General features: G+C 39.1%; 3 protein-coding genes across 4 annotated transcripts; all 3 read right to left on the bottom strand.

Annotated features, from left to right (window-relative positions):
- Positions 1-616: 616 nt before the first annotated feature.
- Positions 617-2,622, bottom strand: LOC148384200 (uncharacterized protein C7orf57-like). Its single transcript, XM_088357934.1, has 7 exons — positions 2,327-2,622; positions 2,106-2,146; positions 1,783-1,947; positions 1,529-1,628; positions 1,331-1,451; positions 1,033-1,112; positions 617-844 (listed from the first exon to the last, which is right to left on the bottom strand). The coding sequence occupies exons 1-7, from the start codon at positions 2,335-2,337 to the stop codon at positions 742-744; spliced, it is 621 nt and encodes a 206-aa protein (XP_088214060.1). The 5' UTR covers positions 2,338-2,622; the 3' UTR covers positions 617-741.
- Positions 2,623-3,089: 467 nt separating this feature from the next.
- On the bottom strand, positions 3,090-14,476 carry slc16a6b (solute carrier family 16 member 6b). The gene is made up of 6 exons (XM_088357269.1): positions 14,156-14,476; positions 12,870-13,103; positions 12,647-12,790; positions 11,846-11,974; positions 4,738-5,646; positions 3,090-4,658 (listed from the first exon to the last, which is right to left on the bottom strand). The coding sequence occupies exons 2-6, from the start codon at positions 13,099-13,101 to the stop codon at positions 4,429-4,431; spliced, it is 1,644 nt and encodes a 547-aa protein (XP_088213395.1). The 5' UTR covers positions 13,102-13,103; positions 14,156-14,476; the 3' UTR covers positions 3,090-4,428.
- Positions 14,477-17,470: 2,994 nt separating this feature from the next.
- On the bottom strand, positions 17,471-24,154 carry wipi1 (WD repeat domain, phosphoinositide interacting 1). 2 transcript variants are annotated; one of them, XM_088357270.1, is made up of 13 exons: positions 23,773-24,154; positions 22,254-22,336; positions 21,709-21,878; positions 21,374-21,470; positions 20,954-21,051; positions 20,643-20,735; positions 20,496-20,566; positions 20,256-20,363; positions 19,927-20,085; positions 19,612-19,719; positions 19,335-19,435; positions 18,876-18,976; positions 17,471-18,205 (listed from the first exon to the last, which is right to left on the bottom strand). In XM_088357270.1, the coding sequence occupies exons 1-13, from the start codon at positions 23,868-23,870 to the stop codon at positions 18,155-18,157; spliced, it is 1,338 nt and encodes a 445-aa protein (XP_088213396.1). In that variant the 5' UTR covers positions 23,871-24,154; the 3' UTR covers positions 17,471-18,154. The 2 variants fall into 2 exon arrangements, with proteins under 2 accessions (XP_088213396.1, XP_088213397.1); XM_088357271.1 differs by having other exon boundaries at positions 21,709-21,875; positions 23,773-24,153.
- Between the last annotated feature and the right edge of the window lie 409 nt (positions 24,155-24,563).

The following is a 24,563-nucleotide window of genomic DNA, read 5'->3' as shown; positions in this document are numbered from 1 at the left end:
CACCGCCATTTTCAAGTGTACCTAATAACAGGCCACTTTATTAGGGAAATATCATGGTCAAAGGTCACAGGTGTCAAGCTCTAGTCCTCGGGGCCGCGTTCCAATATGTTTTCCAAGTTACCCTCGTTAAGTGCACCTGCGTGAAAAGTTTTAGCCACTTTCACGGTCAAAAGGAGCTAAAAGTTTTCACGCACCTGTACTTAACGAGGTAATCACACGGACACTCCATTAGGTACACCGCCATTTTCAAGTGTACCTAATAACAGGCCACTTTATTAGGGAAATATCATGGTCAAAGGTCACAGGTGTCAAGCTCTAGTCCTCGGGGCCGCGTTCCAATATGTTTTTCCAAGTTACCCTCGTTAAGTGCACCTGCGTGAAAAGTTTTAGCCACTTTCACGGTCAAAAGGAGCTAAAAGTTTTCACGCACCTGCACTTAACGAGGTAATCACACGGACACTCCATTAGGTACACCGCCATTTTCAAGTGTACCTAATAACAGGCCACTTTATTGGGGAAATATCATGGTCAAAGGTCACAGGTGTCAAACACCTCGTGACATACAAAATACAATACAAAACAAACATAAAATAACACAAAGAAAAATACACATTGCTTCAGTTTGTTCTTTTTATTATCTCTGTATCAGATGCATATGAAAAAGCAGCAACACAATAAATAAATGCTTTTACATTAGAATGAATAAAATGTGAGTGAGCCAGATGATTATGTCGAACTTGACTAACTTGACTCAGTCTCATTTGTAGATGGGTTGTCCCCATCTATGTAACCAAAACTCAACAGCTTTGACATGTTGACTGGAGAAGATTTCTTGTTAGATACACTGTGGGAACAAATATTTTCCTCAGGACAGACAGCATATATTGTGACTTTAAGAACACTGGAGCAGACTGAATATTGAAACTTATTATTATCATTAGAGTCCACGTCTGTTCTCTGGACAGCTGTCAAGTGAGCAGTCTCCTTGATTGTTAAGAAACAGCGCTCTCTTGTGGCAATAAAATAACTTACGTCCTCCTGAATTTGCTTCCTACATCATTTGGACTGGGTGGCCGCCATTGCACCAACTTTTTGGTAGGGGTCTTCTTTTTCTGTAAAACAGGAATTTACAAAAGTGTCAAATGTGTCAGTGTAAGGAGCATTCATTCTATTTGGCCATGGTCAATCTCCATCCATTGTTTTTTTTCCCCTCTTAACATGTAAAATGTATTTTTAATGCACATGGAATTTGTAGATTTAGCTTTCAATCTGGACTAGTGGAAATGCAAAATGCCAAAATACCTCATGACGTTTAAGACTTGATATTTACCTTCTCCTTGCGAGGACTTCCATCATCCCTCTCCCATGTAGACATATTGTCTGTCCAAAAAGGAGGTAGTACTCTTTGTGAGGAAGCTCCTGGGCTTTTTTTCTCTTTTGTGCAAATAACCCTGATGATATAAAAAAAAGCATGATATTGCAATTCAAAGTATTAGACCCCTAATTAACAGACTGTGTCAAAATTCACCTTTGGTTACCAAGAGCTTCTATTGGACCATCCAACAGTGCATCTCCAACTTCAAATGAGTTGGGCTTGGATGCTTTTGTGTCATCAAAGTACAGAAGCCCTATGGAAAGGAAGGAGGATAAACACTATATATATGTGCATTTCTTCAACAAAATACAATTTCATACAAATTTTATCACAATTTGCTGTCTATAGTAATGACAAACTACACATATATAAAATGAAGATTGTGCAATGCATCAAGATGGCAGTACCCTTGTGTCCCCCTTGTTTTGCAAGCTTGACGTAGTCAGAATCAGTGTCAAGAATTCCAACCCTTTTCCCGACCTTCACCACATCTATGACGTTGCTGAGAACTGGGGACAATCCAGGGATTTGGGATATCTGGCCTTTTACTCCATGGTATCCTTTTTTCTCACCTGTGATTTTAAAAGTACAAACACAAATGCAAACCTTTGACTCAAAACATCAAGTCATGTCAGGTGGTGGAAAATAACAGAGTTTTCCCACTGTTCCTGAAGGCAACACACGCACGGGATGTCACGGCTTGTACTCATATATAAACTGTTGCACTTGCCAGATTTCGCCGGTTGAACGTCGTTAAGATCTTTGGGATTTCTAGTAGAAATGGAAACAAAACCCAGCATATCAACTTTTGCGACGTAAACTAGGGTGTAGATCTAATTGTAATGGCTCAAACATTTATTTTTAATACCAAAAGAAGTGCAAAAAAAAATAAAAAAATAAATAAAAAAAATAACCAGAAGCGAGACCACGCCATGTTGTTGGTCGTCTTACTTGGAATTCATTTTGGACTGAGAAGAAAAGATCCGGATGCGCTGAATCGGTTGATTTCTCGTTGCTGTGGAAACGTGGTCTTCTTACGCTTACTCACTTGTCTCGATATAAACCGCAAAATAGATTTGGTATAAATAACGACACTTATGAAGGGCATCCTTCTGACGGGGTCGCTTCTGCATGTGACTGCTGGCGCGATCGTCTACTTTAATTCTTTTCGCTCAAGGGCCCATGCAGCACACAAATGATAGCGAAGAAACAACATAAAAGACGCGTCCTCAGGTTTTCTGCCTTGATTTCCGCCTCGTATCGTGACGTCAGCATACGTCAACGTGAGCTCACGACTGAAGTGGTCAGCTACGTAGCTTCATGGCTCAAATGTTGTCATTGCATTGTTGAAATAATAATAACTTACTTAAAACTAATTAATTTTTTTAAAAAGTCCAAATAAAATAAGAACGAACTTAAATGCAAAATGTGCAAAGTTTGTAAACAACGTGTCATGTGACGTGACGTCATTTGTGGGCCGAGCTATGATGAGTGAAAAAAGCACCCTTCAAATGTTTCAAAAAAAAATTTAAATCTGTAGAATCAAAATTTTATATTGATCACAATTTAAATCTTCCATTGGTTAATTTGGATTTCCTTCTACATTCCAAAAAAACATGCATGGAACACTGCATCAACTCAATCATCAATGTACTGATGTTAAGGTGTACATTATTTCAGACAGAAAGAACAATAAAAAACACCATCCACAAAATTCTGAACGTATGCCTTTTTATTAAAAAAAAATGACATCAATAATAATTGGCAGCTGGCTGCCGTGATTGATAAAAAAAAATACTGGCACTAAAAACAAAGAAAGGATCATTGTAAAATGTATAAATAAAAAGTAAACAGCAAACCACAGAACGGAACTTTTAAGTGAAGACCACACAAGACTGCCATGAGAATGGAGGGGCATCATCTTTGTCCTGGCAGAAACGTCTTTCACACATTTGCATAATAGAACATGCATGGCCATCTCATTCAACATGTACCAGTGCATTTAGGTCTCCATTCCAGCGGACCCCAGGTATTCGCGATACAGAGAGATCAGCCTTGAAAAAAACAAAAATCTGTGGATAAGTGACGGACATTGAAATACATTGAATAAAAAAAAAAAAAATCACCCCTAAAAATTCTTGCGAGTGGTGATAAACCACCAACAAGCTATTTTGACAACGCTGTATTTTAAACACTGATATTTCAGATCATCATCATTTTTATACATATTTCAATACGTATGCTGTTGTGTAACAAGGTAATTCTAAAGGAAATAAATAGGATCAAAAAAAGTAGATAAAATCAATGCCTTTAGCGAAAACAAGAATTAAGGTGATGAAGTTTGTAAGGCTTGGGCGAAATCAGGAAAACGACACTCGACGAGCGGGAGCTCCCTGATTCGATGAATAAATAAGTAATATTGCTGGAACTTGGAGAAGTGGAATACATTTAACACAAGACGTCATTTCAGTTTTTGTATTCTGATTGCGTCATATGCACTCAGGCAGCTCAAATAATAACAAGGCCTGAGGTGCTGTTTTGATTCTTCAGTATTTTCTGCACCACCATCGGAGTCTTGATGAGAAGCGTCATGCAGATAGGTTGCATGCCGCTTAACATTAACATGAGCAAGGAGATGGTGCGTCCGTGCAGGGCAGATTTGCAGTCTTGCTTGGTCATGCGGGATTGAGGTGGTCTCTTCATGAGTGTGGTTTGAGACCTCCAGCGTGATGAAAGTGCCCTGAGACAACTTCTGTTGTGATTTGGCGCTGTATAAATAGCTTTCCGGTGGGACTATCAGAAGTTGATGAAAATCGTTTATGAGCAGAGATGGAGATGTGTCCACGAAGGTTTAAAACCATGTGCTCAACATGGCTGTCTTTGGTCTCCTTAAGGAGTGAGCTTCAAGCTTGTCAGAAAGTGCGACACCTGAGTTTGGAAAGGAGCAGCAGCAGCAAAAAAAGGTGATGAAAATTCGGGGGGGTCTTCTGCTGTGTGTCGGATTTATATTTTTCATAAATCTGTTGAGGCTCTTCTGTGTTGTCTTCTGCCATTTACTTCTTCATAGGGCTGTCCTCCACTCCCAAGTCAACCTCCAAAAAGTCCTGCAGCTCGTTGTCCTGGAAAGGTTTCTCCTTTTCCTTCGCAAGATGACTTTTCCGTTTTTGGCACATGCCAGACTTGACTGGACCAAGTAGAGCCAGGCAGATGGCACTCAGCCCCATCCCGACAGCACAGGAATAGAAGGCCGAGCCGTAATTACCTGTGATATCCACCAACGCACCTGGAGAGAAGATGGAAATACAAACGATGAAGGACAACATAATTGTAATCTGAAAAATAATTTAAAAAAAACACCATACCTCCTACAGGTGGTCCGGCAAGCCCAGCAAAGCTCTGAATAAAGACGTACACTCCCACAGATGTCGGCATTCTTTCAATGCCTACTACGTCCTCCTCAGCCAGCATGGGGATGTGCGTGGAGCCCACCGTGCCCAGGAAGTACCCGTAGATGGCGCAGCAGACAGCCAGGCCCCAGAATTCCCAAACAATAGTGAAGGCCACCAGCACCAGACATAGAAAAACAACACACCACAGCAGCACCAGTGTCTTTCTGCAAGGGATTTTGTTCAGCAACACGCCAATGGACAGACGGCCAAAGATCTCAGCCACTGCCATCACAGAGAGCATGTAGGACGCCATGTTGGGCTCCACGCCATGGCTTTTACTCAGTTCAACGATGTAAAGCTGAGGAGCAAAAAAACCCAGAGTGGCAAACAGGCCGAAGAGTGAGTAGCAAATGAAGGCACCGTCTTTCAGGATAGAGAAGTCCAGCAGTTTGGTCTGGGGTGGTCCAGAAGGACCTGACACTGACACTTCTGGTTCAGAATCCACCTTGAATGGGGAAGGGGGACTGGACAATGACAGTTCCTGGCCCTCTTGGTCCTGGAGCTCCCACTCTGCCTTGATTTCGGCTCCTGCCTCCCCCAAATCCGCATTTGAAGCAGAAAGGGAAGTGACACCCGAGTCCTCCGAACTCTGGGAAACTCCTGAACTGATGGAGGTTCTGGTTTGCTCATTTTCTAGCTCATAAACATCCTGCAGTTGTTCCAAAGAGAGTGGCTCGACCATTTCAATGTCCTCCTTTTCAAGCTCTGGCTGGATGATGATTGGACGAAGAAGAAGGCCACAACCAATTATACAGGATTGGAAAATCCCAAGGACAATGAGACAGTGGCGCCATCCAATGTGCTGCTTGAGTTTCATGAAGGCTGCAGGGACACAGTTAGAGGTTAGTGAGTGACTATTGAGTCAAGGTTCACATCCTAAGTAGACAATTTATCTTTTTGTTTGGGATAGGTGTGTTATTATTTTCCTCAATCCACAGTCATAATGCAAAAGCAATCTGAATCTGCTCCTCAGTGGACATGGAAGAAAAAAAAAAAAAAAAAAACCCTAACCCTAAGAGTTTCATGAAGGCTGCAGGCACACAGTTAGAGGTTAGTGAGTGACTATTGAGTCAAGGTTCACATCCTAAGTAGACAATTTATCTTTTTGTTTGGGATAGGTGTGTTATTATTTTCCTCAATCCACTGTCATAATGCAAAAGCAATCTGAGTCTGCTCCTCAGTGGACATGGAAAAAAAAAAAAACCTAACCCTAACCCTAACCCTAACCCTAAGAGTTTCATGAAGGCTGCAGGCACACAGTTAGAGGTTAGTGAGTGACTATTGAGTCAAGGTTCACATCCTAAGTAGACAATTTATCTTTTTGTTTGGGATAGGTGTGTTATTATTTTCCTCAATCCACAGTCATAATGCAAAAGCAATCTGAATCTGCTCCTCAGTGGACATGGAAAAAAAAAAAAAAAAACCTAACCCTAACCCTAACCCTAAGAGTTTCATGAAGGCTGCAGGGACACAGTTAGAGGTTAGTGAGTGACTATTGAGTCAAGGTTCACATCCTAAGTAGACAATTTATCTTTTTGTTTGGGATAGGTGTGTTATTATTTTCCTCAATCCACAGTCATAATGCAAAAGCAATCTGAATCTGCTCCTCAGTGGACATGGAAAAAAAAAAAAACCCTAACCCTAACCCTAAGAGTTTCATGAAGGCTGCAGGCACACAGTTAGAGGTTAGTGAGTGACTATTGAGTCAAGGTTCACATCCTAAGTAGACAATTTATCTTTTTGTTTGGGATAGGTGTGTTATTATTTTCCTCAATCCACAGTCATAATGCAAAAGCAATCTGAATCTGCTCCTCAGTGGACATGGAAAAAAAAAAAAAAAAACCCTAACCCTAACCCTAACCCTAAGAGTTTCATGAAGGCTGCAGGCACACAGTTAGAGGTTAGTGAGTGACTATTGAGTCAAGGTTCACATCCTAAGTAGACAATTTATCTTTTTGTTTGGGATAGGTGTGTTATTATTTTCCTCAATCCACAGTCATAATGCAAAAGCAATCTGAATCTGCTCCTCAGTGGACATGGAAAAAAAAAAAAAAAACCCTAACCCTAACCCTAACCCTAAGAGTTTCATGAAGGCTGCAGGCACACAGTTAGAGGTTAGTGAGTGACTATTGAGTCAAGGTTCACATCCTAAGTAGACAATTTATCTTTTTGTTTGGGATAGGTGTGTTATTATTTTCCTCAATCCACAGTCATAATGCAAAAGCAATCTGAATCTGCTCCTCAGTGGACATGGAAAAAAAAAAAAACCTAACCCTAACCCTAACCCTAACCCTAAGAGTTTCATGAAGGCTGCAGGCACACAGTTAGAGGTTAGTGAGTGACTATTGAGTCAAGGTTCACATCCTAAGTAGACAATTTATCTTTTTGTTTGGGATAGGTGTGTTATTATTTTCCTCAATCCACAGTCATAATGCAAAAGCAATCTGAATCTGCTCCTCAGTGGACATGGAAAAAAAAAAAAAAAAACCTAACCCTAACCCTAACCCTAACCCTAAGAGTTTCATGAAGGCTGCAGGCACACAGTTAGAGGTTAGTGAGTGACTATTGAGTCAAGGTTCACATCCTAAGTAGACAATTTATCTTTTTGTTTGGGATAGGTGTGTTATTATTTTCCTCAATCCACAGTCATAATGCAAAAGCAATCTGAATCTGCTCCTCAGTGGACATGGAAAAAAAAAAAAAAAACCCTAACCCTAACCCTAACCCTAACCCTAAGAGTTTCATGAAGGCTGCAGGCACACAGTTAGAGGTTAGTGAGTGACTATTGAGTCAAGGTTCACATCCTAAGTAGACAATTTATCTTTTTGTTTGGGATAGGTGTGTTATTATTTTCCTCAATCCACAGTCATAATGCAAAAGCAATCTGAATCTGCTCCTCAGTGGACATGGAAAAAAAAAAAAAAACCCTAACCCTAACCCTAACCCTAACCCTAAGAGTTTCATGAAGGCTGCAGGCACACAGTTAGAGGTTAGTGAGTGACTATTGAGTCAAGGTTCACATCCTAAGTAGACAATTTATCTTTTTGTTTGGGATAGGTGTGTTATTATTTTCCTCAATCCACAGTCATAATGCAAAAGCAATCTGAATCTGCTCCTCAGTGGACATGGGAAAAAAAAAAAAAAACCCTAACCCTAACCCTAACCCTAACCCTAAGAGTTTCATGAAGGCTGCAGGCACACAGTTAGACGTTAGTGAGTGACTATTGAGTCAAGGTTCACATCCTAAGTAGACAATTTATCTTTTTGTTTGGGATAGGTGTGCTATTTTCCTCAATCCACAGTCATAATGCAAAAGCAATCTGAATCTGCTCCTCAGTGGACATGGAAAAAAAAAAAAAAAACCCTAACCCTAACCCTAACCCTAAGAGTTTCATGAAGGCTGCAGGCACACAGTTAGAGGTTAGTGAGTGACTATTGAGTCAAGGTTCACATCCTAAGTAGACAATTTATCTTTTTGTTTGGGATAGGTGTGTTATTATTTTCCTCAATCCACAGTCATAATGCAAAAGCAATCTGAATCTGCTCCTCAGTGGACATGGAAAAAAAAAAAAAAAACCCTAACCCTAACCCTAACCCTAACCCTAAGAGTTTCATGAAGGCTGCAGGCATACAGTTAGAGGTTAGTGAGTGACTATTGAGTCAAGGTTCACATCCTAAGTAGACAATTTATCTTTTTGTTTGGGATAGGTGTGTTATTATTTTCCTCAATCCACAGTCATAATGCAAAAGCAATCTGAATCTGCTCCTCAGTGGACATGGGAAAAAAAAAAAAAACCCTAACCCTAACCCTAACCCTAACCCTAAGAGTTTCATGAAGGCTGCAGGCACACAGTTAGACGTTAGTGAGTGACTATTGAGTCAAGGTTCACATCCTAAGTAGACAATTTATCTTTTTGTTTGGGATAGGTGTGCTATTTTCCTCAATCCACAGTCATAATGCAAAAGCAATCTGAATCTGCTCCTCAGTGGACATGGAAAAAAAAAAAAAAAACCCTAACCCTAACCCTAACCCTAAGAGTTTCATGAAGGCTGCAGGCACACAGTTAGAGGTTAGTGAGTGACTATTGAGTCAAGGTTCACATCCTAAGTAGACAATTTATCTTTTTGTTTGGGATAGGTGTGTTATTATTTTCCTCAATCCACAGTCATAATGCAAAAGCAATCTGAATCTGCTCCTCAGTGGACATGGAAAAAAAAAAAAAAAACCCTAACCCTAACCCTAAGAGTTTCATGAAGGCTGCAGGCACACAGTTAGAGGTTAGTGAGTGACTATTGAGTCAAGGTTCACATCCTAAGTAGACAATTTATCTTTTTGTTTGGGATAGGTGTGTTATTATTTTCCTCAATCCACAGTCATAATGCAAAAACAATCTGAATCTGCTCCTCAGTGGACATGGGAAAAAAAAAAAAAAACCCTAACCCTAACCCTAAGAGTTTCATGAAGGCTGCAGGCACACAGTTAGACGTTAGTGAGTGACTATTGAGTCAAGGTTCACATCCTAAGTAGACAATTTATCTTTTTGTTTGGGATAGGTGTGCTATTTTCCTCAATCCACAGTCATAATGCAAAAGCAATCTGAATCTGCTCCTCAGTGGACATGGAAAAAAAAAAAAAAAACCCTAACCCTAACCCTAACCCTAACCCTAAGAGTTTCATGAAGGCTGCAGGCACACAGTTAGAGGTTAGTGAGTGACTATTGAGTCAAGGTTCACATCCTAAGTAGACAATTTATCTTTTTGTTTGGGATAGGTGTGTTATTATTTTCCTCAATCCACAGTCATAATGCAAAAGCAATCTGAATCTGCTCCTCAGTGGACATGGAAAAAAAAAAAAAAAAAACCCTAACCCTAACCCTAACCCTAACCCTAAGAGTTTCATGAAGGCTGCAGGCACACAGTTAGAGGTTAGTGAGTGACTATTGAGTCAAGGTTCACATCCTAAGTAGACAATTTATCTTTTTGTTTGGGATAGGTGTGTTATTATTTTCCTCAATCCACAGTCATAATGCAAAAGCAATCTGAATCTGCTCCTCAGTGGACATGGGAAAAAAAAAAAAAAAACCCTAACCCTAACCCTAACCCTAACCCTAAGAGTTTCATGAAGGCTGCAGGCACACAGTTAGACGTTAGTGAGTGACTATTGAGTCAAGGTTCACATCCTAAGTAGACAATTTATCTTTTTGTTTGGGATAGGTGTGCTATTTTCCTCAATCCACAGTCATAATGCAAAAGCAATCTGAATCTGCTCCTCAGTGGACATGGAAAAAAAAAAAAAAACCCCTAACCCTAACCCTAACCCTAACCCTAAGAGTTTCATGAAGGCTGCAGGCACACAGTTAGAGGTTAGTGAGTGACTGTTGAGTCAAGGTTCACATCCTAAGTAGACAATTTATCTTTTTGTTTGGGATAGGTGTGTTATTATTTTCCTCAATCCACAGTCATAATGCAAAAGCAATCTGAATCTGCTCCTCAGTGGACATGGAAAAAAAAAAAAAAAACCCTAACCCTAACCCTAACCCTAACCCTAAGAGTTTCATGAAGGCTGCAGGCACACAGTTAGAGGTTAGTGAGTGACTATTGAGTCAAGGTTCACATCCTAAGTAGACAATTTATCTTTTTGTTTGGGATAGGTGTGTTATTATTTTCCTCAATCCACAGTCATAATGCAAAAGCAATCTGAATCTGCTCCTCAGTGGACATGGGAAAAAAAAAAAAAAAACCCTAACCCTAACCCTAACCCTAAGAGTTTCATGAAGGCTGCAGGCACACAGTTAGACGTTAGTGAGTGACTATTGAGTCAAGGTTCACATCCTAAGTAGACAATTTATCTTTTTGTTTGGGATAGGTGTGCTATTTTCCTCAATCCACAGTCATAATGCAAAAGCAATCTGAATCTGCTCCTCAGTGGACATGGAAAAAAAAAAAAAAACCCCTAACCCTAACCCTAACCCTAACCCTAAGAGTTTCATGAAGGCTGCAGGCACACAGTTAGAGGTTAGTGAGTGACTGTTGAGTCAAGGTTCACATCCTAAGTAGACAATTTATCTTTTTGTTTGGGATAGGTGTGTTATTATTTTCCTCAATCCACAGTCATAATGCAAAAGCAATCTGAATCTGCTCCTCAGTGGACATGGAAAAAAAAAAAAAAAACCCTAACCCTAACCCTAACCCTAACCCTAAGAGTTTCATGAAGGCTGCAGGCACACAGTTAGAGGTTAGTGAGTGACTATTGAGTCAAGGTTCACATCCTAAGTAGACAATTTATCTTTTTGTTTGGGATAGGTGTGTTATTATTTTCCTCAATCCACAGTCATAATGCAAAAGCAATCTGAATCTGCTCCTCAGTGGACATGGGAAAAAAAAAAAAAAAACCCTAACCCTAACCCTAACCCTAACCCTAAGAGTTTCATGAAGGCTGCAGGCACACAGTTAGACGTTAGTGAGTGACTATTGAGTCAAGGTTCACATCCTAAGTAGACAATTTATCTTTTTGTTCGGGATAGGTGTGCTATTTTCCTCAATCCACAGTCATAATGCAAAAGCAATCTGAATCTGCTCCTCAGTGGACATGGAAAAAAAAAAAAAAAACCCTAACCCTAACCCTAACCCTAACCCTAAGAGTTTCATGAAGGCTGCAGGCACACAGTTAGAGGTTAGTGAGTGACTATTGAGTCAAGGTTCACATCCTAAGTAGACAATTTATCTTTTTGTTTGGGATAGGTGTGTTATTATTTTCCTCAATCCACAGTCATAATGCAAAAGCAATCTGAATCTGCTCCTCAGTGGACATGGAAAAAAAAAAAAAACCTAACCCTAACCCTAACCCTCTATTCTCTATCAATGAAAACAATGTCATGTTTATGATCCTGAGTGGCTGTGGTGTGCTAAGCAAACATCCCACATGAAGGCCAGAGATTTAAATTCTGCTGACAGCGAGGCAGGTGTGCTATCAACTGTGTGACCACAGATTATAATAAAAAAAAAAAAAAAGAATCCTCACCTGGGGCAAATGCAAAGATGGCAAAAGATTCTCCGGAAGAAGCAGCAGAGGTAATGAAGGCTCGCCGCCTGGAGAAGTACTGGGCAAGAAGTGTGACGGTGGGGAGGAAGGTAAGACAGTAGCCGAAGCCTGTAAACAAACAGGAGACAAGAAAAAGGGGGCATCACAGCCACTGGCCCGCATGGTAGGTAGGAACACAGCATGGCTAGAGGGTTGGGTCAAAGGTCAGGGTGTCAGGTCACTTCTTTGTCAGAGCTGGTGGGTCGCTTGAGAGGGTTCGGCTTTACTACAGCAGCAGCTGGAAGACAAAAGCATGTAAAGACAAAAAAAAGACGGGGAGAGAAGAGAAAAAGGGATGGTCGAGTTAGTTGAGGTCAGGTAAAAGAGAGACACGGCAGTCAGGGTGGGAGAGCTAGCAGTGCTTTCTGTCCGAAAAACAAACACACACACAAAAGTAAAAAAAAAATCAGATCCACATTTCATTTCACAAATCTGCGAAGCAATTTTGAATCGATTACTCCCCAATGTATTTTGTCCGTAAACGTTTAGTGTCATAATTTGCAGCAGACGTTGTGTCCATCTTTCATAGACAGTGAAGAACACCTTCACTAGTTTGATCTGGAAGAAACCGATTTGGCTGTTGACACTGCTAGAAGTCCCTTTGGTTCAAAATAAACAAGGTTTCAAACGAGACATTTTCGGCAACAGGTACTGTCAATGTCACATGGCCAGACAGACGACACACAGCCGTCGGGGGGGGATGCAGAGAAAGCTCCGAAGCAACGTGGCTCAACTCATTACCTGAGACTACGCCAACGGTGATGTACATCTCATTGATGGAGTTGGTGAAGGCCGAGGTGATGGTGCCTAAGCTGACGAGAAAGCCCCCAATCATAACGACGGGGCGATGGCCGAAGCGGTTGCTCAACATGGTGGACAGAGGAGCTGCAGGGAAGAAACAGCATGAGCGTGGTTGAAATAAGTATTATTAGTAAAAGAGCAACAAAGCATTCCAGGTACTCACCAGTAAAAGTGAAAATGAAGACGGAGATAGAAATGACCCATGACACCCGAGTGTTGCTCTCATTAAACTCTTTCATTAAATCCTGGAGGAAGATCCCCAAGCTCTTGAGGGTCCCATAGGTGCAGATCTCTACTACAAAGAAGGCGACAGCAACAGCCCAGCCCCAGCCACCTTCGGGAACTTCTTTGTAGACATTCGGACCCAGGAAACCATGGCAGCTGGAACCCAACATGACTGAAACAGAAAAATTTTCATTTTCACTGATTTTCATTGATTTTGATGAGACAAATTTGTCAAATTTGATGGCATTTCATGACTACTGTATATTATTTTATTTGGGCAAGCTGTGCTAATTCAAAAGTACATGCAAAGCTTTTTGGTCATAAAATCTTCCATGCTAAAATCTTTGAATAGTGGTGTGTTCCATAAGGATGCCATGATTCATTGCGACAAAGGTGTGAATAATTGGTGTTGCGTGAAAGAGCTAAATCAAATCTGCCTGAGGTCAAGCAAAAATTTGTAAGTGGAAAAAAAAAAAAACCCAAACACAACTTGTTCCTTTATCTGGTTTCACTTAAGACCATCATGCAACAAGATTAAAGTAAGCCTTGACTGACTAATATTACCATCTGATACACCACAACTTCGGATATTAATGTGTTAATTAAAACGTAGAAACTTTAGCAATTACTTTCTTTGTCGCACGAGACATTCATGGGGCTTGAAAGCATACTTGTAAAACACAGGGCAACATTGTCGAAATGTGCATGAAAAATTGCCTCCAAATGTCACATTAGGCCAAATGTGAAAAAGCACTTCATTAACACAGATAACATCAAAATATCCAAAACAGGGCAAAGTTGAACATCAATTATATATATATTTATTTTTAATTAAAAAAATTTTTTTTTTTTAAATTATTTTTATTTTTTAACGTTTTGCGAATGCTGCCATTAAAGCAATGTATACCATGTGGTCAGGACATCCGCAGTGCAGGGGGTTGGGGGGAGGGGGGGCGGCTGATGCAAGTGTGCCGCATCCCAGGGGTTTCAAACCATGAACCCAGGCTACAGAATGGCTCCTCAGCACTTCCTGTTTTTTTTTTTTTTTTTTTAATTGACAAACATTCATTTATGTACCTTCATTTTACCCCCACAAAACACCTCAACGCTGGTATTATTGTAATCCTGCTCTATACGTTGCGTCTATGTAATCGACACAAAACCAGTAACAAAGCAAATCGCGGTGAGATCATCCAACAACTCTAGTCGCCAAAGATAACTTACCGGCTGTGAGGTGACCGGATGAGTTGAATAGATGAACTGTACCCGGCTGGGGGAAACTAACACAGATTCTTCCTCATCGCTTTCTGGCTCGAGTCGAAAATGAGGAGTCGTACTCGAGCTTTTGTCACTCCAGGTGAGACATGTTAAGAATTTGATCGGATTGTCAAATGCGGCGGTGGCGGAAGCGGCAGCATCTTTTCGTCCGCATCTCCAGTCGCCGGTAAGGCAGGCAGGCACTCACTGCCTGTTTTGGCAGCTCTTTACCGGCTCAAGCTGGTATTTCAAACGCGGACGCGCAAATGTCTCCGTCATGAACGCGCACAGCTCAGAAAGCGGTTGCGTGCGACTCAGAGAAGCGCGCAGAGCCTGACTCATGCAACGTAGAACGACTTCGCAGGATTCTTTTTAGATTCGTATCATTAGTTTGTTATTAAAGTTTCCTTTGAATGTGGTGTACTGTGCATAATCCCTTTTTATATCAAAAATAATGAAAAGATGTAATGTAATACAGTCGAATCTACTGGGGGAAGTGAATAAAGTGACGAATGTAAAAATGTAAAGTGGATTTAGACGTTAAAATGTTTGCTACGAATAGAATTTGGTGTCTTTGTGGTTTGTCAATACATCTAAGCAAAATATTAGTTACAAAAAGGCTCACAACAAAACTACTGCTCCCATAAAAATGGCTCTCAAATAACTGTTAGTTGCTAGATGGTGATTAATCTTTGAGAAAATTCACAACAGGTTTGCGTTTCAAAGATTAAATATTTGACATTAACAGCAACAAAAACAATATAAGTTTTTGTATATTTAATTTTACGTTATTGTATTTACAGCTACCAATCTCAGTTACTGGGTGATAAATGATTGAATCTATGACTAACATCCATAATTATCAGATTGAAAGTTTCTTTTTTTATTTCTCTCTCATAAATATGATTTTGTGGCTGAGTGGGTGAATGAGGGAATTAACTTTGTAAACGTTGTTGCTTTATAAAGTTCAATCCACTGACTTGCAAGTTTACTGGCAGAGTTGACACATTCAATATGGAGGACACGCTTACGTAATTCCACAAAGGGGCCATTTGATTTAGATACGTGTCTACGTTGATGTCTATGAACTAAGCAGGTTTGTTCCAGTTGAGAGGCAATGAACCGGCTCACACCGGCTTCAGACGTGCGCTGTGGGAAGTTGCAAGCCGGATCTGAGAGATAAATTAGTCATGCTTGGGAAGGCCCTGAGAACAAAACGTTACTTTTGAAATTTATTCCCCGAAACATGAGTCAGATTGTTACACAGTTGCACACAGCGCTGATGTGTGGGATGGAAAGTAGCACCAGATGTTGCTCAACGTAAACTCATTCATGGAAAGGAAATGGACAAACCCAAACATTACGCAGACACAATTACACTCGATTTACTGTCCTCCCACAATTGGCAAAAACTTTCATCAAAAGCTGGTAAAAGTTTGATTAAAAAAGTTTAAGGAGAATTAAAAAATATATTTTTGATTCAGTTACTTTTTCTAGCAAAAACTTTCATCAAAAGCTGGTAAAAGCTTGATTGAAAAAGTTCAAGGAAAATTTGAAAAAATATTTTTGATTCAGTTTGGTAGTCCATTTGTCTAGTTACTTTTTCCAACAATATTTATAATAATAAGAAAATATCCATCAAATAAATGATCTAACGTCTGTGTGAGATTTTCTAACTCTGAGGATTTTTTAAAATAATTTTGTCAAATTCATATTTACAATATGAATCACTTACCTGTATTGGCTGAGGCTGATTCGTCGGATCTACCGCTGCTTCAACTTCCAAAGGCAGCAAGATGGGTTGCAGGCATGTGTTGAATTCTGGCCAGCCCTCAAATCTGATTGGACATTGAAAAGCCCATTCAAAGCCACAGAGAATTAGGTTTGGGTTGGGGGGGGGGGGGTGTTCATTTTTGATCTTCAAAGTCAAAGTCAAAGTCTGCTTTATTGTCAGTTTCTTCACATGCCAAGACACACAAAGAAAACAACACAAGAAAAATAAAACAAGAAGGCAACATCAATGAATAAATATCTTGCTTCTGGTGTCCGGATATTTTCCAGATTGATATATTATAGCATAAATGATTAAATTCCTTGCGTAAACATTAACATCGTTACATTACGTTAGATCTTGAACTTGGACTATTTCCTCATGCAATTGTTGTGGTGAACCCCGACCTTTGCTTACTGCTTTCTTTATATACCCAGAGAATATTTTCCCAAAAAACAGCATCCATACATTTGAAGTCTTTGTAGAATATTCTGTTGAATATTGTTTGCAAAGGATTTGCAACATCATTAATAAACATTCCTACTTCAATGGTGGTGTGTACTTCTGAATGGGAAACTATCCCAACTAGTGCATCGTGACTTAAATTATTTTCATTGAAAATAAACTATGCAACAGGGTCAATATATTGCTCTCTCAGAGCAGACGAGGGGAACTGTGCTGTTATGTAGTCCAAGTTCAATGAGTGTAAAGTGCACACTGTGCTATGCAAACTCTTGTCCTAATTATGTCATAACTTCCCATTTGTTTTTAGATACATTGCTGTTTTTGACTTTACATAATGTGCATATTTTCTTTGGCAGCATTTTTTTTCTTATTGTTTAAATCCTCAGCCAGCGGTACGTCTCTCATGTTTGCCTAAGTTGCATAATGCAATAACGAACGCATGCTGATAACCAAAATGCTTTCTGTTGAGCCTTTACTGTAATCCATACAGTAAAAAAAAAAAAAAGGTCATACAAGTCATAAAAGTAGTGGACTATTGGACTTGAATGCAAATGAAATGTGATAATGATAATCGTAAAAAAATAATAATCAGAAGTTGAATATCGTGACATGTTCTGATTTTAAACACAAAGCAAATAATTTAGTTTATCAGTTTAGTCCAATTTGGTGCCATCATAAAACCTGTAATTTTTACATTGTTTCAAGTAATTATTACAATTGAGAACAAAAAGTTTCTTGCTGTTACCTTATCAAGTAAAGTTAGCATATGTGTATGCCGTTAGTACGTTTACAATGTCCTTTGTTAAAAACTGTGCCAACTCATTCTGAACTTTTGACTGTAAACTGGAATAAATCATTTTTTGCTGACAGCTTAACATACTTACGCAACAATGTTTAACACCTTTATATAAGCAGTAAATCTTTTAAAACTGGACCTTTATTTATATACATAAACTCACAGCTGTCTTGTTAAAACAAATACAATCTAATTTTTTTTTTTACTAATAAAATGTGAGATTAACAAGAATAATGAAACAAAATCCCACTTAGCAGTTTTATGCCTCTTTCCTTGTTTATTTGTTTTGGTTTTGTGCAATCAGCAAAATACTTTGCTTTGTTATACAAATGATAATAGACACAAACAACATACAGTACATTTAGATTTTCTGACCTGTATTCAGGACACATGACTCATGTCAACACTTAAAATAAAATACAGATTAAAAATGAGATGTTATGAATATGAACTAAAGATATTATTTAGGCAAACCATGTTGCTACAATAATACACTTTAATAAAATATTTGTCAAGTAATAGAGCTTTGAAAATCATGGTTATATTGCTGTCCCAGCATGCACCTCAAATATTCATAAAACACTGAAGCATTATCTCCCTGATTTCCTTTTAAGTTGCCATCATGACTGAAAAAAATTAAATAAAACCTCCAATCTCACAGATGATATTGTGAATAAAATTGTAAAAAGTTTGAGGCCACTTTGACAAAATCAGATTCATACCGTTAAGGTATTGTTCTGGAACACTGGCAAACTGGCACATTTATGTAACTATTTCCGTGTAGGATTTTTTTCTTTTTTTTTTAATTGTTAGTGCCTTGTTTCTCAAAATCTAATTGAAACTATTTTTTTTTTGTCATTGCTGAAAGTGGAGCTTGGCACCATGAAAAGTGTTTTCCTGCTTGCCTCGCTTTCTTGGGCTGACCTTGATCATCTCACGAGCGCCTCCCCCGGCCAACTCCGGTCCCATCACGACACCAACTAATCTGCCAAAACACATGAACAGATTGATTAGTTTTGTCTCCACATTATATGAAAGGCAAGTTTCTAATCATGCATACATTTGTAAACAAAGAATCTTCAGTCTATCTCACAAGGATGAACTCATTACAGTAAACTCCATTTTACACTTGTGTGAGAATGAAAAACTAATCTGAAGCGACTGCCACTTTTTAAAAAAAAAAAATTCTATGACAAGTACTTGACTGCTAATTAAATAATAATTTATTAACATTAATATAGTTAAATAAGATCAAACATTGCATTTGCTTATCCTTCACAAAGAAATTTTTCACTGCATGTTTTTCACCCGTTAACCTTAAGATGGCAGTACAGTATAAAAAAAGTCCCAAAAATGTTTCCAAGTTAAATTCACTTGAAACTTCTCACCCAGTTTCATTTTGGTGGTTTAAAAACGAACCACTGTGATCTTAATAATCTAAGGTTGGAGTAAAAACATCAACTCATCAACCATTCATCAAATCATAAACATCTGATCATTTCTTTTGTCAATCAATTTCTGTTTCTTATGATTGTTGAAAGAATTTCTTGTAGAAAACATGCTAAATAAATACATTTCCATCAGTTTTACAAAGCAGAATGTTACCGGTTTAACTACTACAGGAGCTTGCTTAGTTAGCACTTCTGGATGCTCACAGGAGGAAACTCGTTCTCATCATCCAGACACACGGGTCCATCAGCAAACTCGTGTTCTGGGATGACTTCCCCGTTCTTTGCCCCACCATCTTCAGAGTAACCTGGAGTGGAGGACAAATGAAGAAAACAAACTATTCAAACAACCTTTCCACCATTACATATACCACACGAGTTGATATTTAAGGTGACCATTCAAACACACAATTCTACAAAGATAAAGAAAATTTGCAGTCACACAACAAAATAATTTAAATTTGGGTCTGCAAGATTCAAGCACTGCAACCAAACTTATCTTAAATTTTTATTGGCCTTTTTTTTCCCCATCCTCTTTTCATGATACTTGGAATAATTTCCAATGGAAGATATAATAGCAATTTTAGTGTAATGAATCGATTGAGTGTGAGTCAAACTCTTTGTGTCATGGACTAACTAATTGACAGATAGTGTAAGGCTACTAACCAGTAAGAGTTGCTGTGATGGGACTAGATGCTGGTAAGGCAACAGTTGCAGCATATGAGGGACACACTTGTGCTGGCATCAGGTCGTCAACACCCAAAAGCCTAAAAGAGGAGGCACAAATCATTTTAGATCAGAGTCTGCTAATAATGTCTTTTCAAAAACTGAACAAAACTAAAACGAATGCCAAAACTACAACAAAAAAAAACATTTACAAAAAAATAACTAATAAAAAAATGACAAATCCCAAACTATTTCACATCCATTTCTATTGTCAGACCTGTGATTGTATGCCAACATGCATTCGCCTCCATCCTGTGGATTCACATTGTAGATGAAAAGCTGGCCATCAGCTGTCGCCACCAGCAAACGTGGATGCTTCTGGATCCTGAAACAATGAAATGAATTTTGACACACATCGAAGGGTTGCTTTTGCGCATTTGCGATGACTGCTTTGAATCATTTCATGGATTTATGACGAAAAAAATTGAGGTCCATGACCGAACCACATTAGACAGAAAATCGTGTAGGATCGAAGCAAGTATAAAAGGTAAAGTCAGGTCTCTCTGCAAAAAAAAAATAAAAATTGCCTTACGTGGCCAGAGCACAGATATTCTGGCCCGACGTAACAAGATGAACTGTGGCAAAGGCGCGGTCCTGGCTCATCATGCCAGACACCTGAGCAGGTAGGTAGCTGCTTGCTGCTGTGAACATCTTCCCCACATAAGCTGACCAAGTGTCTGTCTCTTCTCCACTGTATGCAGAAAAAAAACATTTGTCCAAGATTCAAACAGGGAATTCGTCTGTGTGTACTTAAAGGGATCGCGTACTTTTAGCTGAGTGTGTAAAAATCACCAATTGATTAATACCCTATTTAAAGACACCCTAATTATGTTTTTATCTACCATCACTTAGATTTTGTACCTTGGTCCCTCTTGCTCCAGTTTAAAGATATGTACTGTTTCGGTGTTGCTGGAAGCACAGAGGAACTGGGCATCAGGACTGAAGGACAAAGAGCTTATGTTGACGTACCTGCAGAAAAAAACACAAACATATGCTATCAGTAATTACATTTTTTAAGGCTGTCTTAATCAGAGTAAAAAAAAAAAGCAGATTTTAAAAATTAATAGATCAGGGGTGTCCAGACTGCGATGGATATCTGACCTCTTCATGCCACGACGGAATTCAAATAGACGGAAGCCCTCAGGAATGGAAAACACTCGGATTACAGTGCCCTAAAAGAGATTTGGGATGATTTTACACTTTTCAGATTTGACTTGTAAAGATGTTGCATCTATAGGTTTGAAGTACCCTCTCTGAGGCGCTGGCAAGTTTGGTGGCTGAGGCATTGAAACAAAGAGCTGCCAGAGGACTGTCGTGTGCCGGGACCATCGTCACTGTGCTCTGAAACCACCAACAGGATTTTGCAAAAGATACAAATTATAAATCACACTGGCATGTTTCTAAAAATGTATATCAATATTATTGTCTCGGGAAGGGCAATGATTCAATGTTGCAATAATCATCTGATCAATAACAATAGAAATTGCACTCAATATGATGTTAATATACTTTTGTACTTTGACTGTATTTGTTTTTTTGCATCTCGATTTTTTCCTTACCATATTTTTGGCATCATAAACTATTATCTCTCCCATTGTAGTGCTGCCAGGGTATGCCAGGTAGGAGTTGGAATGATTGGTGGATAGAGCACAGAGGCCTGAAAAGAAGAAGGCATTTTAGCGTCATCCATTTAAAATACTCCGTGAAAATGCATTTATGATAACACAAATTGGGATCCATGACCGAAAGTCGCGTAGGATCGAAGTGAGTAAAATCAATATTTTAGTGTAGTAGGAAATAGCTTTTGCATTTTTGCAAAGCGGCCAAACAATTCAGACTGATTTGACATTTTTTACATTTAGCTGTCTTTGATTTGAGCTGATGGATGTTCAGTGATGGCATGTTTTTGTTTATAAGTAAATTTCACTGATGGGTATAATGTTAAAAAAAATAACTCCACGAATCAGCTATAAGGTTACCTGAAGGGTTGGACGGAATGTTGAGCAGAGTCTTGAGCAGCTTCATGTCTTTGATGTTGTGGATATAAATGGATTCCTCCAGGCATACAACAAGCCTCTGCATGAAAAAAAAAAAGTAGTTATACTATAGAAATTTCTGTGTATTACAAACCTTCATTGAAAAATCATCCATTTAAATAAATAGGAATGATTGTTTAAAATGGCACTCTATCAAGAATGTGTGATTGTTTAGCTCCTTCACAACGTATAAGCAAATTAAAATTTGGTAGCTCTCCTTTCCTAGAAGCTGCATTAAAACGATAATGTTATTTTTCATGAGTTTGCCACCATCTTACATGTCTGTTGAGCTTGACAGCCAATATATTGTTGGGGTAGCTGTAGTTACAAATCTCTGTCCCCTTCTTGAAGTGGTAGATGTTCATACGCTGTGGTGTGGTGGTGCTTACGACAACGACCAGACTGCTGGAGAAGAGACGTTCCACGATGTAAACGTTGGAAGCCTCTGCTAGGACGACAGGGAACAGACATATTGTCAACAGTGAAGAAAAAAAACCCATTTACAGACCTTTGCTACTCAGTGAAATACGGCCTTTAAAAAAAACCCAGATAATTCTACGGTAATTTGTTGAGTCCAAGGAAAGTAAGCGGATTTAAAATGGGGTTAACTATAATATTAACACACTTTCTACAAACCTAAAGACATTACCTGGCATGTGACATTGGGTCAATCTGGGACAGGACACTCAAGAATGAGTGTCTTGTTGCCATTAATTCAATTTAGAAACTGTAAAAAGCACAATGTGCCATACCAACAAGTAACCGCAACATGATTAGCTCATTATTGAGGAAAAATAAGAATCATGTAAGATCCCATACTTACCACTCTCATGAATGCAATCCAGTTTATCCACTGTGGTCAAAGAAAACAGCTTGTACCCAGTCTTTGTTCCCAAAGCCAATGACCTGCCATTCACAAAGCAAAAAAGTATTTGAATGCAACAAGTATAAAGTATTTGACTGATATCAGTTTCTTTTTTTGGATGCTTAATGGCCTCCTGATCAGTGTAAGATCTGTACATTCCTGTCCTGCCTCATCCTGTTTACAAGCAAGACTCCAGCAGAAAATAGTGGGCAGAGAGTAGAAGGCATGAAATAGAGTTATTGTTTTGTTTCATGAAAATTGTCTTTATAAAATGTAAACAATACATAATGAGTGTCAGATAGGAACCTCCATCCGCCCATTGCCATCTGCTTAGAGGCGAGCATTCAGACCATTCTACATCGTACCTAACAAACATGTTATGGCCTGTGGGAGGAACCCATGAAGGCACTCCGACAATGCACCAATTTGCTGTGAGGCAACATTGCTAACTACTCACCACCGTGCTAATTTAATTTTCCAATTTAAAGGCGTGCTCTTTAAAGAACAGGTTGTTGTTTTTGGACTGGATATGAGTATACTTAGACTGACAGTCTAAATTATTTATCAATTGTGTTTTCAAATGACCCAAGTTACTGTATTTTTTTTTCATGCATTAGGCACCACTGGATCTTGCTGTTGCAAAAAAACAAAAAATCCCACTGAAGGGCGAATATTTCACATTGTTGGAAAAGGTAGCAAAATGAGCACAAACCTGTTCAAGATGGTAAATGTTTGCTTGCATTTTTTTTACATTTGACTCAAATGTCAGAAGTTCCCCAGAATTCCAATTCACTGTTTGAAAACGTGTCTTTGCCATAACACCAGTGTTTTGTTTACACTCACAATAGCATTACATTTGGCTGACACTTACAACAGATGATTTGAAATGAAACATTAAGAATCATGTACTGAATTACAGTCTTAAAAAAAAGATTAAATATGGAAAACACCATAGACAGAAACTGTGTGTCATCCTGTTCAATATGTGATGAGTCAAACCAATTAAAGACACACAAGTTACACCCAATAAGTACTGTTTGGTACAAAAAAAAGCAGTGTACATGAGATTATATTAGAGCTACAAATTATTACAGATTAGTAGTTCGTTGCTGAATTGTAGCTTTCATCTTTAAAGGAAACATACTTAATGTGCAGAATCGCATCATAAAACAGCCCTTTGTGAGAACCCTTTCCGTTCTGTTTTGCTTAAAAGACTAGCTAACATAATAGTAAACAGTAGGTTAACATATGGGATTAATTCCTTTCTCAGGTTAGAAGGCTTTCCCAGCATCATACCGCTGTTTTTATAGAGGATAGCACGTATTAGCAGGAATGCACTGTGGGTTTATTGTAGGGAGAAACCCGAGTCGATTAATTAGCAAGAATTGCGGTGTTTTTTGGATACTCGTCGTAAAGCGACTACATGGAGGGTGAATTACAGACATATAAAGTCATTCACTTATGTCTGCTTCCTTACGTAGCGTCTTGGTTGAACGAGGCGCATCTAAACCGGACTCCCGGTCCGTCCGGTCCGTCCGGTCCACCAGGCCCACTGGCACCCACTGCTGACTCCATCCCGATTCCCAGCGACCTCCTTCCCTCCCTCCGCCGCGGACTGGAGGCCTGGGATCGGTCGAACCTCTTTGCTCGATGACGGCGGAAGACGACTCCAATGTTGCGGAAAACTGGACTGGGAGGTGTAGGTGTAAATTCAACAGGCAGAGTCGGAGTTTTCTCCGTTTGAAAAAAAAAGACTGAAATTCTGTTTTTGTGCCGATATTTTTGGGAGGACGGTTTTCGGACCTTCAAGAAAAAGAAGGGAGGAAAAGAAGCAAAACAAGAACAGCTGACTGTGTGACGTCACAGCATTGCTTTATCGGATTGGTTAGTAGTGGACCGTGTTTTCACTATCTTGGATTATGATTGGGTTGACTTATGGTCGTGTGTTTTCATTGGCTAGCTAGTGTAAGAGGGCTTTTGTTTTCGCCAGCCCATTCACGAGAAGCGGCCACAATTCTCCAGCACTTTAAATATACATGATCGTACAAAACAGACAAATTAAACAAGGTTACAATTCATACACACGGTGTCATTCAAAAGTTTGACACGCTCACTTTAAAACTGAAAGCATTAAGGGAAAAACAGGACAAAAAGAAAAACAGAAGGACTTTGGTCAATCAATTGTCTTGATTTGTCTCAAAATTATTTTTATTTTTTTAAAGCTGTGTGCTCCTATGACTTCCTTGCCTTTCCATATCATTTAGGGTC

Source organism: Syngnathus floridae, chromosome 17 (genome assembly GCF_059516105.1).
Source record: "Syngnathus floridae isolate MCC-2025c chromosome 17, RoL_Sflo_1.0, whole genome shotgun sequence".
Lineage (NCBI taxonomy): Eukaryota > Metazoa > Chordata > Actinopteri > Syngnathiformes > Syngnathidae > Syngnathus > Syngnathus floridae.
This window is presented reverse-complemented; position numbering and strand designations above follow the sequence as displayed.